The sequence below is a fragment of the Dromiciops gliroides genome, chromosome 3, assembly GCF_019393635.1.
Source record: "Dromiciops gliroides isolate mDroGli1 chromosome 3, mDroGli1.pri, whole genome shotgun sequence".
NCBI lineage: Eukaryota > Metazoa > Chordata > Mammalia > Microbiotheria > Microbiotheriidae > Dromiciops > Dromiciops gliroides.
Window position 1 is genome coordinate 541,535,290 of NC_057863.1, and position 17,784 is coordinate 541,553,073.

Genomic DNA, 17,784 nt, shown 5'->3' on the forward strand with positions numbered 1-17,784 from the left:
GAAATTGGAGGAATAATTCCAGAGAAACAAAGAATCGCATGTGATTCTTTAGGCCCTAAGTTTATTACTAGTCTGGTTACATAGCATTTGGCCATTCATAAAGCACTCGAATGTATATTATCTTATTTTGTCCTCACTATAACCGTATGAGATAGTAGTAAAAGTAGACCTAACGCCACTTTATGAATGAGCAAACTGGCTCAGAGGGGTCCAGTACTTTGTCCATGATCATACAGTTCAATAATTGTGAGAGCTGGAACTCAGATCTGAGTCTTCTGGCTCCAGCCGTGGGGCATTCCCCAGTATACTGTTGGGCAATGGGAAGTGGTTTTATGGTGCGGTTCACTCTCCTCGGCAGCATCTAGTCAGGAACCTCATCGACCTCTCCGCTCTTATTGTTCCCTGTTCCCTCCCCCTCACCAGGCCATGGCAGCGTTGGAGAAGGAACATACAGATAACTTGGAGAGGCTTCGCGCCTCAGCTGAGGAGAAATACCGTGAGGTGAGACTGTCCTTAGGACTGCTCCCTAGTGCCCTGGCTTAGAGGCAGAGGGATGCTGGGGCCCTCGCTGCTGGAGTCAGCCCTGTGCCATTGGACACTGCTCACGAGTGAGGCTGCCAGAGGAGGCCCCCCAAGTGTCCAGCCCCCTTTCTCCAGGGCGTCCCCACAGAGCCTGGACTCTCTCCTCTCTGTGTTCAATCAGCCGTCAAGTTACGCTGGTTCTGGCCCCCCAGCCTCTCATAGGATGCACTTCCCCCTTCTCTCCCTTCTCACTGGCACGGCCTTAGGCGGAGGCCTCCTTACTTCTCATCTGAACTATTTACAACAGCGCCGTCTCTTTCTTAAATGCTTTTCTAGCTTTTACTCTGTCCTTCATGTGGTTCCCCAAATAAACTCCCATGAAAAGGGCTTCTCTGATGATCACCTCCAGGATCAAACACATTCTGTGCCCAGCATTTAAAGCTCCCCACAGTCTGACCCCGGCCTACCTTTCCAGGCTTGCTTCATACAACAACCCTTCACACATGCTGTGCTCCTGACAAACCCATCTACTTACTCTTCCGGGAACTTGGTTTTCCATCTTCCTTGTCTGTCTTTTCAGAGAGGGCCTGAGATGTATGCTCGCTCTGCCCTCTCCTTTGAGCATCCTTGGCTTCCTTCAGGGCTCCCGCCTTTCCTGCTCCCCCAAACCTCTGCCTTGCTAGTGTCCCCTCCAGTGCTGTAAGTGCACAGTGGGCACCTATTCATTGTATTTATTTTATACTGATTTACATATTTGTTATCTTCCCCTGACAGAAGTAAGTTCATTAATAACAGCTGGTATTTGTAGAACTTTTTAAGGTTTGCAAAGCGCTTTACTGATATTATCTCACTTAGTCCTCACAACAACCTTTGTGAGGTAGGTACTCTTATCATCTCCACTTTACAGATGGGAGAACTGGAGCTGATAGAAGTTCAGTCACTTGCCCAGGTTTACAAGCTAGGGCATGTCTGAGGCAGGATTTGAATCCGGGTCTCCCTGATTCCAAGTACAACACTCTTCCCATAGTGCCCACCACCTCTCTCACGTTCATCGAGGGCAAGGACTGATTCACTTTGCCTTTGCCTCCACGGCACCGAGTTCAGTGCCTGGAACATAGGAAGCGCTTGATAAGTGACAGTGACTTGATGGGAGCTTACTAGGCGTTAATAAGGCAAGCCTCCCATGGCAGTGTCAGTTTGTTTGGCTCCCAGTCTAGCATCTTCTTTCTACACTGTCCTCTCCTGCTTCCTTAGCACCATTCGCTCCCTCCTCAGGTCATCGCTGGCCTGAAAAAGCAAATCGAGGAGGCCCATCGGAAGGAGGAGGCCCAGCTGCAGGAAGAGCTGGGTCAGGCGGAAGAGAGAGTCCACAAGAAAACTTACCGAGTGACGGAGTACGAGAGAGAGGTGAATGCTGCGCCTGAGGGGCAGCACCGCAGATCCCCTCTTCCATGGACGGCGGGGAGCGCCCTGGTTCCTGTGGGCCCAGAAGAGCCCCCCACTGCTCCAGACTTCTTACAGTCGTTTCCTCACACCCTCTCCTGAAGGGCTCCCTCCTGCATTCTGTAGTAGGAAGTGCCAGCGTGGAAGGCTGGCTTGTAGGATGAGACTTAGGCAGGGACGGCCCCTTGACCAATGTTCAAGCTTAGTCTCCTAGGCTCCCTGGCCTGCAGAAGGGATGTGTTGGCAGCATCTGTGGGTGTGTGTGTGCGTGTGCATGCGCCTCTGACCCTTGTGGTCCGGCCCATGCCCACTGTTAACCCACTCTGGCCTTTGTGGGTCCATTGCAGCTCAGTGACCTCCTGAGAGAGAAGAGGCAGGACGTGGAGAAGGACCATGAGCGGAAGATGGACCAGATGAAGGAGGAGCACCGACAAGTGCTGGCAGAGACCAGGCAGCAGTATGATGAAGAGGTACCCTGCCCTTGGTGTCCCCTTGCATACCTTGCATGGCCTTGAGTGGGCAGGGATCTGGGATTAACTGTGTGTCACCCGAATGGGTGGATAGAGAAAGGACAAGTGGGAGGATAAGGAATGTGTTCTGGGCGCTTGTGGAGGACTGGTTCTGGAACTCTGCTTGTATACTTCCACATGCTCTGTGATCCAGCTGCCCCAGCCTGCCACCTGTCCCTCCCACAGGCTCCTCCAGCTCCCTCTCTGGGCCTTCATGTTGACTCTTTGCCCCCAATGCTCTCCTGTCTCAGACTTGCCTCTTAGTCCCCCGGCTTCCTTCAGGACTCATCTCAGATCTCACCTGCTGGAGCCTTCCCCTCTGAGATGACCTCCTCTCTGTGTGTCACTCTTGTGTCTGCCCAGTTATTTACACATTGTCTCCCCAATCAGGATCGGAGCTCTTTGCTTGCTTGTATCTGTATTCTGAATGCTTAGCAGAGCATATAGTAAGCACCTAATATCTGCATGTCAACTGACTGACTAACTGATCTGTCTGAGATAAACTGCCTCAAGGCGGTGGGGAACACATACTTCAATGGAAGTCTTCAAGTAGAGGCTGGATGACCACTTGTCAGTTGTGTTTATATGTGAAAATGAGCATGCTGTTCTAAGTGGACAACAGTGTTCATTCAAGTTCTAAACCATTTGATTATGTCACTAAGTTTAGGACTGGAGGAACCTGGCCCTCTTGCTGAGAGGTGCAGAGACCTTGAGTGGTAGTGGCAGGGAGGGAACAGGCATGAAGTTAGTGAGGATGAAGTGAGAGAAGTGCTCCTTCCTCAAGTCCTTGTCTATTTGAAAACAAAGGCATTGAAAGGGGTGTGTGTTTGTGTGTGTGTGTGTGTGTGTGTGTGTGTGTGTGTGTGTGTGTGTGTGTGTGTGTGTGTGTAATATGCATTTGTGGGAGTAGGGATGGGGGAATAGGCTGGGAAATTTATATCCTTTCTCCTTGACCTTACCCTCTTCTTCTGTAAGGGTTGGCTTAAATGGTATTTATCATGGATCTTATTTGTCCAAGGTTGGAGGGAAATACTGTGACGGCCCATATATCTATATGTTTGTTATGATACTGTGACAACTCCTCCAGCCTGGCCTCTTCTTCCCTCTGGTAGGAGAGGAAGCAGCGAACAGATCTTCGGGCAAACTTGGCGGATGAGATGGAGCGTCTGAGGCGGGCCCATGATCGGGAGCTAGAGACCATGCGTCGGGAGCTGGAAAGGCAGCTTGGCAAAATCCAGCTCAAGCACCGAGAGCAGGTGAGGGAGGGGACCCACACTGGAGATGCTGGAGTACAGCACTGTGCAGAGCTGGAGGGCCATGGGCATCTGCCGGATTGAGGGCAACTGCAGAACACTCTCTGGAGGAACTGGCTCTGAGCCTCTTCCTCCCTCCTTTGGGCCTGGGAGCTTTATCTGGTTTTTAATTCAGAATACTCAACCCTCCTCTGCAGAGATTTTGCTTCTCTTCTGCCCCACTGGGGGCGGGGCATGACGCTGTTTTGGAACATGGTAGAGGTGAGATGTGTGGGGGAGGGACCATCAGGTAAAATCTAGGATCCCAGCATCCTCATTTACCCAAGCCCTAGCTTCACCTCCTTCCTTATGCCCTTGGCCTCGTTATTTCCATCTACCCTTCTCTATAGGAAAGGAAGCTCCAGGATTTAGAAGCAGAACTTGAAACTAGAACCAAAGATATCAAGGCCAGATTGATCCAACTGGATATGCAGGTGAGTGACTTGTGGAGGGGAGAGCGCTAGGGTGCAGGCCAGAGTTCCCAGCATGCCTCAGTTCTTGCCTTTCCTCATGGGGGCTGCCCTGGCAGACGCCTCCTTTATCCCCTGGCCCTGAGAGGTGGCGGTGGCCAAAGTCCCCATGGCTCCTTTACTCCCGTCACAGGAGGACGCCATTAGAAAGAAGCAGCAGCAACTTGTAGACGTAGAGAAGCAGATTGCCCTGGAGAGAGAGGTCTGTTTTATTCCATCCTTGGTCTTCTCACTCTTCTTTCCTTTTTTTCTTCTCTCTGTTTCTCTCCCTCCCTCACGCTTTCTGGTCCAGTCCAGTTGAACTGGGGTTCAACACCAAAATGGAAACAGTGTTCCATGTCATGAGCCATGGGATGGACACTAGGTAGTCATGACTATGTTGGGGAAGGAAACAAGCCCTGTGGGACCGCTCTGACTTGGAAGCAGCAGAAAAACGTGTCTCGTTTCTGCTCTTTCCCCTCTCTACTGTACTCTCCTGGGTCCCTCCTTCTAGGAGTATGACTTTCCTCCAGTTCTCCTCTGCCTTTTCTCTACTTTGGCCCCTAGAAGACTCCCCTTTCCTTGTGCCTTCAGGAAGCCACATCCAGCCACCAGCACCTCGAGGAAGCGAGGAAGGAGCAGGCCCACCTTGTGGAGTCCACTCGGCAGCTGCGCCGCACCCTAGAGGAGCTGCGCTCCCGGAAGGCTAAGCTGGAGTCCCAGGTGGAGGTGCTTCAGGCCCGGAGTCAGAGGCTGCAGAGACGGGTCAGGTGGGGCTTCTGGACACCCTGGCCAGTGAGGTGGGCACACCCGGCTGCCCATTAACACATCTTGCTCGTACGCCATCAGCATGGAAATGAAATGAGGTTATATAGATGCCAGCCTTCGGGGCACGGGGGCAATGAGGTCTTGCACTGCTCTGCTCCCTTATTTCCCAAGTGTGTTGGGGCAGTGGTGTGGAAGACTGGCTAGCCTTCCTTCAGGAGCCCTGGGAGAGAAATGAGGGAAGGGGATAGGGAATAAATACTGAGACAGCTCCTGATATGTGCCAGGCACTGGAAGAAGTGCTTTACAAAGATTACCTCCTTTGAGGGCCGGGTGCTCTTATTCTCCCCATTTACAAATGAGGAAACTGAGGCTAACAGAGGTTAAGTGACTTGCCCAGGGTCACACAGCTGGTAAGTGTCCAAGGCTGGATTTGAACTCCAGTTTTCCTGACTCCAGGCTCAGCACTTTATCTGCTGCACCGCCCCACTGCCTCCAGAAGTGAGTCTGTAATGGCTCAGTTCCTTCCTCGGACTACAGGAGTGACCTGGGGACAAGACTTTAGCTTGATAAGCGTGTGTTGTTCAGGGTGTCAGTCAGGTGTTTGCTGAATGATGCGGGGACAGACGGATAGGTCATCAGCTCTTTGTTAATGCAGACACGGCTCCCTTCCCGTCTGTTATAGTGACTTGGAAGCTGAGTCCCAGAGGAAGCAGGACACTTTGAATGAGCTGGCTGCGGAGGAGGAGACTGCTGCTGCTGCTTCTCCTCGCCGGGAAGGGGAACTCCACCTGGAGGACCTGAGGAAGTCCCTGGGCACGGTGAGCCGAGGCTGGCTTTGGAGACAGACGAGGAGTTGGGCCTAGGTCTGCAGAGTGTGTGTTGGAGGGAAGGTGGCTCGACTTTGTCGGCTTTTACGTAGTTGGGTTTCTGCCTGGTCCGTGGCCTTCATTGCTTCTTTTCTCAGACCCTCTGGTACCTGTGCCACCATCCCTGCCTGACTTTTCCCCTGGGTATTTTACCCTTTGGTACTGCCTGTCTGATTTGGCCAGGCATTTTCTTAAGTTAGGTGCTCCAAAACAGGCGGAGACTCTGAGGGAGATCTGGCAAAGCAGGTGCTGGGGTGGCTGTTGGGACCATTTTTATGTCCAGGTGGGCAGGCTTGGTGCCTCACTCTTGCTGTTATTGCTCCTTTCTGCTCTTTCCCTCTTAGACCCTTGATAAGGAGCTGTCTGCCACCAACTCCCAGAACGATGAGGAACGCTCTCCCCAGATGGATAAGTAAGTACGGGGGCACCCTTCATGCTCTGTACACACTAGGTACTCAGTAAATACTTGTGGAAGGAAGTTCACAACTAGCAGGGTTGGGGATGGGGTGGGCTCTCAGAAGAGGACCAAGGAAAGTACACTGGAAAGCCACTCTGCTGTCTGTCTATATAAGGGAGTCCAACTATATAAAGGAGCACTTGGGTTTTTGCCCAGTAGCCTGTGGGCTTGCTCCCTATAGGATCAGGAAGGAAGGAAGGATGGATTAATGACACCTGATGGCAGTGCCCCGCACATGGTAGTTATCTAACCACTGCTTCATGATGTGCTCTGAAGGTTCCAGCCCTTTTCTCTAGGGATTCTCTGCAAACTGTCATCAGTCCTTGAGTACCCCACCTGCAGAAGCTTCTGTCAGTGACCATGCACCAAGAGAGTCTTATGGGTCTGAAGGGCATTGGGAATTAGCATGATTATCCTTTTTTTATTAATTTAATCACAAAAGTATTTTATTAGTTTTCAGTTACGTGTAAAGAGAATTTTCAACATTTGTTTTCATAGGATTTTTAGTTCCAAATTTTTCTCCCCCCCTCCCCCTCCCCAAGATGAAAAGCAATCTGATATAGGTTATACATGTACAACCACATTAAACATACCTCTGTACTGGTTATATAGCATGAGTATCCTGACCTGTCTTCCCACAGTATCCGCCATTATCTGTCCTCGGAGGCTGTGTTCCTTCAAAGTGCCAAGGAATTCTTGGTCCAGCAGACACGCTCCGTGAGGAAGCGCCAGACGGCGCTGAAAGCTGCCCAGCAGCAGTGGTGCCATGATGTAGACACCGCCCAAGTGACCTCTGAAGACCTGCCTAATTCCCATACCCTAGAAGATATACGAAAGAACATAGAGGAGGTAAAGAGGCCCAAGGGTAAGGTGAGGAGGAAAGCAGAGATCCTTCTTTCTGTCGGGTGGGACAGGAGGCTCTGAGGACCCAAAGGAAGGGAAGGGAAGGGAAGGGTCTTGGGGTTCCTCTGAGCACGGGCTCAGGAGTATTCTTCCTGCAGTGATCCTCTGGATTCAGGGACAGTGGTCTTGGGCAGGGCCAGAGACTGGGCAAGCTAAAGCAGTCTTCCAGTGCATCGTATTGTAATCAGTACATCTTCCTGAATCTTTGAGGCTTTAAGAAGGATACCATGTTGATCCTACTCTATGGCTTTGACCATAACTGAGGCAGCTAGGGGGGTTCAGTGGGGAAGAACACTGGACTTGGAGTTGGGAAGACCCAAGTTCAAATCCTGTCTCAGTTTCCTCAACTATACAGTGGGGATCATTTTACCTATCTCACAGGGTTGTCGTATCCAATAAAATTATGTATCACAGCTCTTTGCAAACATTAAGGTGCTATGCAAATGCTAGCAATTATTATTATTATTATTATTATTTTTAGTGAGGCAATTGGGGTTAAGTGACTTGCCCAGGGTCACACAGCTAGTAAGTGTTAAGTGTCTGAGGCTGGATCTGAACTCAGGTCCTCCTGACTCCAGAGCTGGTGCTCTATCCACTGCCCCACCTAGCTGCCCCAGCAATTATTATTTTTAATAGCCAATAGGATAAGTGGATTTGGAGGCCATTTCTTGCAAAGAATTACTTTTCAGTAGAAGTCACAGACCTACCCCAGTTGGTCAGACCATTTTGTTGTTGCCAGCAAAGCAGACCTCTTTGGGATATTTCAGCTTGCCTGTGATGCAGAGAGGCAGGGAAGGAACCCTGTGGCTGACCAAAGGCTGGCATCCCCCGGGCTGCTTACTGTCAGGCTAATGAATCCTGCCACCTCTTCCCGCTGCCCATCTGCTCCCTGCCTTCCCTGACACTGTTTCTCCTGGCCAGCTGCATTGCTCAGGACACCGTCACCACGCTCATCCTCTCTCCATTCTTTTTATCTGATTGACTGCAGGAGACCAAAAACCTGGATGAGATGAAGTCAGCCATGCGCAAGGGCCAAGTTCTGCTGAAGAAGAAAGAGGAGAAGCTGAGTCAGCTGGAGAATTCTCTTCAGGAAGAGGTACAGACCCGCAGGCTCACAGCTCAGGCTCGGCTGACATGGACCGTATCTTCTGCCTCGGGGAAGGAGGATTGTGGGGTCCAAGATTTGGGGAGAAGGTGTGGGAAAACCTAGTCTGGCTTTTGAGATAGAGTAAGGGTAGCATCAGACCTAGATCTGGAGTCAGAGCACCAGGACTGGACTCGTGGCTTCTGTGCTTCTGAGCTCTGTGACCTCAGGGACTTCATGTTACCTTTCTTCACCTCAGTTTCCCCATTTGTAAAACAAGGGGCCTGGATTAGATGGCTCTCTAAGGTCCCATGATTTTTAGGAGATAGTTGTGGCGTCAGATGTGATTTTTGAGGCTGAGTGTAATTGTAGGCCCAGCTCTATCTGCTTAGTGATGCTGAGCACCCAGAAACCCTCTCCATAATCTGTACCTTCCTAACTGCCATCCTCGGGGTGTTGAAAAGGTGCACTGTTCTCATAGCCCTACTTCTTTGCTGAACTTCCAGAGGATAGATGGCCTTGAGGGGTTAGGTAAGAACCACGGGAAGGAACTTCCCAGGGAAGAGTCAGGCCATCTTCTGGGCCAGGGGTGGGAATTGGCTACCTCCAGAAGTAGCTGAGCTGCCTAGGGGGTGCAGTGGATAGAGCACAGGACTCAGAGTCAGAAAGACCCGAGTTGGAATTCTGCCTCAGATATTCACTAGCTGTGTGACTCTGGGCAAGTCATTTAACCTCTCTGTGCCTGTGAATTGAAGATAATGATGGCATCTACCACACAGGATTGTGATGAGGATCAAATGAGTTAGCATATGAAAAGCGCTTTGCAAACTTCAAAGCGCCATAAAAATGCTAGCTATTATTGACCACCATTATGAATGCATGTATTTTCAGTGCCAGAGAACTCTGCTTTCTGTGGTTCTGTGTTAAGTTGCATGTGTTAGTTAGCTCGGGTGGTGGCTCAAGGCCTCCAGAAAGATGGTAATGTGCACATAACCATTTGTAGACATGGGAGGGAATGGGGAGTATGAGGGTAGGGAAGGAGCGGTGAAGACTGTGGACATTTTAATTGTTGCCCTTGTCCTGGCCATGTTGGCTGCCCTTCCCTTGGGCATCCTAGCAGAGTTGGCTCCGTGGGTCTCTGCTGCCCACAGGGCAGCGAGGTGGCCTTTTGAGCTATGGTGTCCTCAGGCCCCCCATCACATGGGCAGGAGGGCACTGGCCTGTAAGAAGGCTAGGTCCCAACAGCCTCCTTCTCCAACCAGCTTTCAGATGAGGGCACACTGAGAGGAGCTTCCTCTAGAAAGGTGGTAACATTTGACGTTAGCGATCTGGAAGACACCAGCAGTACGAGCTCTGAGACCTCCCCTCTGCCCCACAGTGAGTAGTGTTTGGTTGTGAACGGGCCGCTGACATGGGTGAAGGAAAAGACCAAGTGTCCAGCAACATTTAGGAAGACGAAGGGGAAGGAAGGTTGAGTTGTTGCCATTCGACCCTCAGCTCTCCTTAGCATGCCCGCCAGTCACTGACATTGGCTTCCTCCCTGAATCCTCTCCTCTCTGGCTCCCAGCTTTCAGAATTTCTCCTCTGTTGGTCCTGGCCTACAAATGGGCAGAAATACCTTCCACCTTTTCTGCCCTCTCCACTTCTATCTTGTCCTGGCCTCTGGGGCAGCAGTGACTCTGCTGGAAGGCGGGGGCCCCAATCAGCCTCCAGGGTGACTGAGCTTTGAGGCTTTTCTTTCTGGGTGAACTTCAAGATTCTCACTGGTTCAAAATGCAGAAAACCAGCTCTTGTCAGTCTCTGCCTTCTTCCACAGACTGGGGGATGTCATGGGAAGCTAGAAACACTAGGTGACTTAGAGATGGCCCCTAAATTCCTCCTTCACCACCTACATCTTTTTTTTTTTTAGGGGATCCAGTATCAAACTTGCCTTTCCCCCATTTCAACAAGATCCAGTACTTAAGCAGCTCCTTACAAAGAATCACCAATGAGCTCAATGGGGTGCTGAGTGTATTGGGCTCCCTTAGCATCCAGCCATCACCTATCTTAAGTTCAACACAAGTCCAGATGCTTCCCCTGCCCTCCAAGACCACTCCCATCTCCACTCACCCTTCCATGACCAGAATTTCAGCCCCTACCCCTTTGGTTCCCTCCACTGGGATCCCTCTTCTCAATCAGTGGGCCTGGGGCCCTGGAGTAAGCTCTGGCCTCACCTCTTCAGTTGCTCAGTCAGTGGACAACTTTCTGGTGGAGAAGTGGCACAAATATTTCCCAGGTAAGTTTCCTCTGGGTCCCTGTTGCCGGTCTCCACCTGGTTCTCCCTACCCCACCCCATTAACTGTCTTCTTCACTATAAAGTTCACTGGCTCATATGGGCAGTCCACAGGCCATTTGGTGAAAGAGACCATGTTGTCTATACCATCCCTAAGCAAGGATACCACAAATATCCCTACTGCCTTAGAGATCTGAGTGCCTGGGGAAGGAAGCCTCTCCTATTTTCCCATTGAAAAAATCAAATATTTGGAAATGGAATGGGAAAAAGCCACAGCTTCCAGAAGAGGCAACTAGATTAGGTGGAAGTAGCAGTTCAGGTTGAGTTCCTGCCTCTCTCTAACTATTTTCTGGATGTTTTTCAGCTGGAGTCCCATTATTTAGTGGCAGCCCAGCTCCTCTGGACAATAGGTTGGGCTATGTATCTGCCAGGTAAGCTTCCTGACCTCTTTTCTGTCATCATGCTTTGAATATAGGCAGTTCCCAAGGGATGGGACTGCTTGGAAAAGGCAGATCTAGTCTGTCTTCCAAAAAAAGATGGGGAGAGGGTCCCCATTAGCATGACCGCCATGCCCCTCACTCAGGTCTGGGTGACTTAAGCCTATTCCACACCTGCCCTGTCAACTTGCAGGGCAAGATCCCACTGTCACCAAGAGGGGCATCCAGCAGGAACAGCTCAGTAGAAGGAAATCCCGCGGGAGAAGCCCAGATGCCAGAGCTTCCCTGACCTATCTGCAGAGGCTTCCCATTAGAGACATCTGTCTCATGACAGCCAGGCATGAAAAAGCAGCCCTGGAGTGGGACTCCTTCCTGCCCTTGCTGGCCCTTGGAGCCCCAGTCCCTTAAACCAATCTGTGCGCTGTTAGCCTGCGCTGGTGCACCCCTGGTTCCTGATGAGCAATGTCTGGAGTAGGAGACAAGAGGCTAGTTACTACTTAAGCCGATTGTTATTTTCTCGTTCCTTGCTCCTCCCTCTTTGCCAGTTCTTCAGCACTGCCCCCCATGCCTTCACTATCCCCCACATTCCTGAACCCCTCCAAAATTTCTGGCTTGCTTCTGAAGATGAGGTGGGGGTGGGTGCCTTGGAGGGTCAGAGCGCTTTATTCCAGGGACTGCCAAGAAGTGGATGTGTGAGCAAGTCTAGATCTAAGGCATCAGTGCTCTCCTAAGGGAGGAATCTTCCTCTTTTCCCTCCCTATTCCTGGAAAAAAAGACGCTGTTTGATGGAGAAGCTGGGAAGCAGTCAGGTGTTGTCACCCGAGGAGTCTGGTGATGGGAAGCCGCTGCAGAGGCTGGCAGCAGCCTGCAGCCTGGCTGCTTGTCAAAGTTTTCCCTCCCCGGGGCACAGAGAGGCAGCAAACGGGGCCTGGCATGGAGGGGCGGTTCTTGTCCATGCTGGGCCCTGCAGTTTCATCTTCTTCCTCGGTTTCCCCTTCCTGTCTGTCCTTTCCCGCTGCACCCCTGTGGTGTCCGCGGCTCAGTGATCAGCTCCGCCTGTTTCAGAGCTCCCACTCCCAGATCTCTCAGCCCAGTGGCTCCAGCATTGAGGGCATGATCGAGTCTAATAGGAAGTGGCTGGAGCATATGAAGAAAGACCCCAAGGTGTATCCTTTCAACTAAGCCCTTTGCCTTTGTGCATCCACATTTCTGGTGGGGGGAGGCTGGGGTAACTGCATGGGGTTAAAGGACCCCTGGGCTTTGGTGGGAATCGGGGGTGGGGGGGGGGTCTTCTCCTTTCCTGCTCCCCATGACCTCAACTCCCTCTATAGCTTTGCTCCAGCCCATATCAGCTTTTCCTTCACAGTGTTACCAGATCCCTCTTCCCCACCTCACCCAAGCCCAAGGCTACCTCAGGCCTGCTGCAGTTGGGCCTGGATGAGAACAACAAGCTGAAGGTGTATCACTATTAAGGCCCCTGGGGCGGTAGGGCATAGGGCTCTCCAGGCCCCCCTCATCTTAGACCAAGTGCCTAAGGAGCTTCCTGCACTTTATTGTCCCTGATCCATCATCCCTCTGCTATGCAGGCCTGACCCCCTCAGGACTTTGGGGGAAGGCATAGGAGTGATGATGGGGTAGGGGACAGTGGGAGGAATGTAGCAAGCCACACCCTCTGAGAAGCCCCTAATATATCCCAAACAGAAAAGTTTTGAGCTTCCATGACCTACTGGGGCCTGCATTATCATGCCAGTGCAGATGAGGTAGGACTGACAGCCCCAGTGGAAGGAGAGGGGTGGCACTGGACACTTTCATGGGGCTCCCCTTCAGGGAGTTGTCTTTGCCCTCCCTTCCAGTGGACCTGCTTCTGTCCTTCAGGTCTCCAGGGTATTTTGGAGAGGGTCAGAGGAGCCAGTTTGGTAACTCTTGATGTATGGGCTAGGTCTGAGTGTGGATGAAGCCCCTCTCCAAAGCATGTTCACCCCAGGACTTGGTGCTTCTTGGGGACTAGCTCCACCCTGAACCTGTTTCCTTTTAGCTAATACCTCAGCAGCAGGGCACCCGGCTCTCTTGGTTTGTTTTTGTTTTTTTTTTTATGATTCCTTTTTTGCACAATGACTCAGGTTGTCTCAGGTTTGTGGTCAGCTTTACACAGAGCCTTTCCCTGAGGCTGATTGATGTGGGGTCCCTGAGAAACGAGGCAACTGTGAGTCTTCCCCTGCCTTTTGTTGGACTAGTCCCATACGACTGAGGGAATCATTTTCTACCTTTATCCCTGGGTTCCCACCCACAGAATGACCCTGTACTTGGGCTTGGGGAAGGGAAGACCTTGGGAGTCAGACTCCATGGGAAGATGAAGCCAGGGCAGGCCTCTCTAGGGATCCCATTCCATGACCCTCAGGCGTTAAGGTGATGGCTTCCCCCACCTTGACAGAAAGCCATTAGGAAAGGGGATGGGGTTGTCCTCCGCCTTATTCCAGTCATCTTTGTAGCCTTCACTTTCTCCCACCTTTTCTCACCATGCTTGTTCGGATAAAAACGTTTGCATTTCGACCACCACTCTTTTTTCCTTTTCCCAGCCTGCCCCTCCCTTCTAATCTTTTGAGTTTCACTGTAGACAACGAGGTATCTTGTACCAGATGAAGTCTCCGCAGGAGGGGGCAGGAGGGGAGAGGATGAGCAATCAGAGAGGGGGTCTGGAGCCATCTTGGGGCTGGAGAGAAGGTTCCCTGCAGGTCTCCTTCAGTGAGCCGGCAGACAGATGGGCTCCTTGATGGCGTTTGGTGGGGACTTCTGGAGAGTTCATCTCACTGTTTTGAAGAAGTCAACATTTTTTTGTCTTCAAGGCTGTGGAGTTGTGTTTAGCACTCCTCAGCATGGAAACCAGCCTCTCATCATCTTTCTCATGGAGGAGAAACCTGGGAAGCAGATTGCTTTTTACCCCCTTCCTCAGGCACTGCAGCGAGGCACAAGCCTCTCCTCTCAGAGGAGACCGTTTTCTTACTTGACTGATGCTGTGTGGTTTAGGAATGGCTTGTGTGCTTAACAACTGTGGTGACAATCAATCCAGCTTGTCTTGCCCCATGTTTTCTGTACCAATTAAACCTCCATGGGTCATTTTCCCACAATTCGGTAGTGTGGATGGTGTTTCTTTCTCTAAAACTGTCGTCACCTCCTCCTCAGGTGTGCTGGGTGGAAGGATGGCTTGAGAGCATGACCCTGTCATTTCAGCACCTCCTCTGCTTCTTAGGAAGTGGTAGGATTACTGTGCCACTTTGACTCCTGGAGCTGTGCTCTGGCCCAGTTCCCCAATTCTCTGGGGAGAGAGACATGGGCTGACCCCTAAGTGAGGGCAGGAATTCCCCTTTATGTGAAACTACAGAAACTACTTCTGGCTGGGGCATCTAGGAAAGACTGGGGTGCCTACACAGTTGTGAGGTCCTTGAAGGGTCAAGCGGGGCTTGGGCTGAATTGCATGTGGTTAGTTGAGTTAGCTCACCATGCCCAGAGAACTTCTCTGCTGTAATTATCTCCTACAGCTGTCCTTTGGGTCCCCAGGATCCCCATCATTCATAATCATTCACTCAGTGTGTTTCCCTGGGCAAGCCACTATGGAGGTTACAGAGTTGTAAAAGGCATGGTTCCTGCTGGTAGGGGGTTTACAGCCTCACCATGGAGATGATAACGTACACACAACCTAAGACCGTGGGAGGGTTTAAAGCTCTGCAAAGGGCTGGAATGCTGGGCTGATATGAATAAATGTGAAGTCCTGCACTTGGGTTAAAAACCAAAATCAGTTGTGCAAGTAGAGAACAGGTGAGCCCTGGCTGCAAACAAAATGGGAACCAGCTGTGTGAGACAGTGGTCAAAAAGGCTCCTTCAGGGGCAGCTAGGTGGTGCAGTGGATAGAGCACTGGCCCTGGATTCAGGAGTACTTGAGTTCAAATCTGGCCTCAGACACTTGACACTTGCTAGCTGTGTGTGACCCTGGGCAAGTCACTTAACCCCCATTGCCCCGCAAAAAAAAAAAAAAAAAGGCTCCTTCAGTCTTAGTTACATTAATAGTGTCTAGATTGAAGAGGGGGCTGGTTTTCCTTTACTCCGCCGGTGAGATCACATTTGGATTTTTGGGTTTAGTTATGGGAATCATATTTTGAGAGACATATTATTAAATGAGCATGTGCAGAGGTGGGCTGCAAAGGTGCTAAGCAAGACTCAAAACCGTATTATTTAAAAGACAATTAGTGCTTGGAGTCAGGAAGAGTTTAAAAGCCAGCCTCATCTGTACTTACTGTCTGTGTGACCTGCGCAAGTCGCTTGACCTTTGACTCAGTTTCCTCAACTGTGAAATGGGGATAACCGTAGCACCTGCCTGACACATAGGTGGCTGATATAAATAAATATGTTTATTCCCTTCCCCCTTCCCCCAGAAGGGAAGTCTAAGTAGAGAACAGCAGTCTTAAAATATTTAATAATTAAATATTATTTAATTAATTGATATTTAAATTTAATATTTAAAAGGCCGTCCTGGAGAAGAGGGGGCAGACTAACTGTGGCTGCAGAACACTACCAGGGGTAGAAGTGACAAGGAGCCAGATTTCAGTTCAAAATAAGCCCCCAACTAGCTTAGCTGTCATCTCCATGGCCCTAGAGGCCTTCAGGAAGAGGCTGGATGACCCTAGGGAAGTATGCATGGGGAAATGGGATTGGGTGGTTTTTTAAACTCCTTTCCATTTCTTGGGATTTGCCCATTCTATAAATGCTGTGTGAGGGTACACACAATAAAGGCTCCAGAATTTCAGGATGGTGAACAATCCGACTCCCACCTTTTTCTCCTTTTGTTCCCACTGGCACTTGTAAAATGGGACCCCGAGTGAATACCTCCTGGGTTTGTGGCAAGTATGGGTTTCTCACCAGGCAGGGTCAAGGGCACACATGTGTATGTGTGGGGGTGGGGCATGGAAGGGACTTAGTAAGGAGGAGAAAGTTAACTATAGTCCTACAGGGATACAATTCTGTGGCAACTTAGGAGCACAGCCTTTGTTGTCAGGGCCCCAGTGTGTCCACATATTTGGGGTTTGCTTAGGGCATGCTTCTAGAGCCATCCTCTGGGCAACTCTCCCTATTCTTTTTTTTTCTTCCTTTTTTTGGTGAGGCAGTTGGGGTTAAGTGACTTGCCGAGGGTCACACAGTGTCAAGTGTCTGAGGCTGGATTTGAACTCAGGTCCTCCTGAATCCAGGGCTGGTGCTTTATCCACTGTGCCACCTAGCTGCCCCAACTCTGCCTATTCTAAAGATTACGGCAACAACTTTTGTCCCTGGAACAGCATTTGGGTGCCTCCAATGGGGAGGCCAATGGGGAGGACAGCCAGATGAATACCCAGTGTGGTCCCATAGGCCATGGGTGCTGGAATTGGGGTCAGGACCTGGGTTGGAAACCTGGCTTCTTACTGCCTATGTGACCTTGGGCAAGTCATTTAACCTCATTTGCCCCATTTTCCTCAGCCATGAAATGAGGGAGTAAGGTTGGCCCACCTCTAAGATCCTTCCAGCTCTAAAATCTATGATCCAAGGATGTTCTGGAAACAGTCTTAAGGTATACCACTGCTGGGTCTGCCATGTGTCAAGTGGTCAGGTGGCACTGAGGGAACCCTTGTGATAATGAGCAAACCCCACTCCTCCCCTGGAAGCTATAGAGTGACTTGCTCTCTATTCTCTTGGCCAGTCTTTAAAAAAAAAAAAATTTTTTTAATTAAAATTTTTTTTTTTTACTAGACCTCTCATGGCTAATTTGGAAATAACGTGTTCCATATATAATGGGTATCATTTGTCATCTCGGTGGGTGGGGGAGAGAGAGGGTGTGGAAATAAAAATAAAATGAAATAAACCTGTGATTTCATCAATGTAAGGTGTCCTTGGTGAGGAACTTCTCTCGCCCATGGGGTTTGGTACCTGCTCTGCAATTCAGAGGGTTGCCCAGTGCACTGAGAAGTTAGGTGACTTTCCCAGGGTAAAAAACCCAAAAACCCCCCAAACTTTTCCCAGGTAACAGCTAGAATGAGTGAGAAGGTGGGCTTGCACCCAGGTCTTCCTGAGACAAGCTTTCTATACTTTGTCTTTTTTTTATTATTTAAAATATATGTATTTTAACACCTCAGGTGTTAACAATGTCAGAGGTGGAAGGAACCTTAAAGATCCTCTACTTCAGGAATTCTTAACCTGGAGTCTGGGAATGGTTTTCTATTTTGATCACCATACTTCAGTGTAATTTTTTATTTTGGATAATTCTATGTATTTTGTTTTATACATTTAAAAACATTTTTCTTAGAATGCATCCTTCACTTATGATGGAGTCTGAATGCAGATCAAAGCATACTTTTTCTTTATTTTTTCTCATTTGTTTATTTGTTTTTTTGGTCCGTTTTCTTTCACATGACTAACATGGAAATATGTTTTGCATAACTTCACTCATATAATGTATTGCTTGCTATCTCAATGAGGGGAAGAGGGAAGAGAATTTGGAACACAAAATTAAAAAAAAATGAATGTTAAAAATTAATTTTTATATGTAATTGGGGGGAAATATTAAATTAAAAAAATAAAAAGGAGTCCATGCACAGGCTCCCCAAGGTTGACAAAGGGGCCTAAGAGCTCCTGCTCTGGTTCAGTTCCCTAATTTTAGAGATGAGAACAAAGCTTAGATTAAAGGACCTACCCAAGGTCACACTGGTAGTAAGTAGTGTCTGAGATTATGCTCACGGAGTGACAGCTGAAGAGACCGAGGC

The 17,784-nt window shown here is 49.9% G+C and overlaps 1 protein-coding gene across 2 annotated transcripts in view; it reads left to right on the forward strand.

The window, feature by feature from the left end:
• CEP164 (centrosomal protein 164) overlaps nt 1-14,117 on the forward strand; it is a 78,617-nt gene extending 64,500 nt beyond the window's left edge. The window contains exons 17-32 of one of the 2 annotated variants that reach the window (XM_043996292.1): nt 424-501; nt 1,798-1,929; nt 2,313-2,435; nt 3,587-3,730; nt 4,117-4,200; nt 4,370-4,438; nt 4,810-5,015; nt 5,666-5,801; nt 6,194-6,261; nt 6,948-7,176; nt 8,198-8,305; nt 9,556-9,670; nt 10,203-10,568; nt 10,930-10,996; nt 12,046-12,168; nt 12,378-14,117. In XM_043996292.1, the coding sequence (XP_043852227.1) occupies nt 424-501; nt 1,798-1,929; nt 2,313-2,435; nt 3,587-3,730; nt 4,117-4,200; nt 4,370-4,438; nt 4,810-5,015; nt 5,666-5,801; nt 6,194-6,261; nt 6,948-7,176; nt 8,198-8,305; nt 9,556-9,670; nt 10,203-10,568; nt 10,930-10,996; nt 12,046-12,168; nt 12,378-12,474 (2,145 nt within the window). In that variant the 3' untranslated portion in view covers nt 12,475-14,117. The remainder of the gene's footprint in view (nt 1-423; nt 502-1,797; nt 1,930-2,312; nt 2,436-3,586; nt 3,731-4,116; nt 4,201-4,369; nt 4,439-4,809; nt 5,016-5,665; nt 5,802-6,193; nt 6,262-6,947; nt 7,177-8,197; nt 8,306-9,555; nt 9,671-10,202; nt 10,569-10,929; nt 10,997-12,045; nt 12,169-12,377) is intronic. The other variant, XM_043996293.1, reaches the window with a different exon arrangement.
• The last annotated feature ends 3,667 nt before the right edge of the window (nt 14,118-17,784 follow it).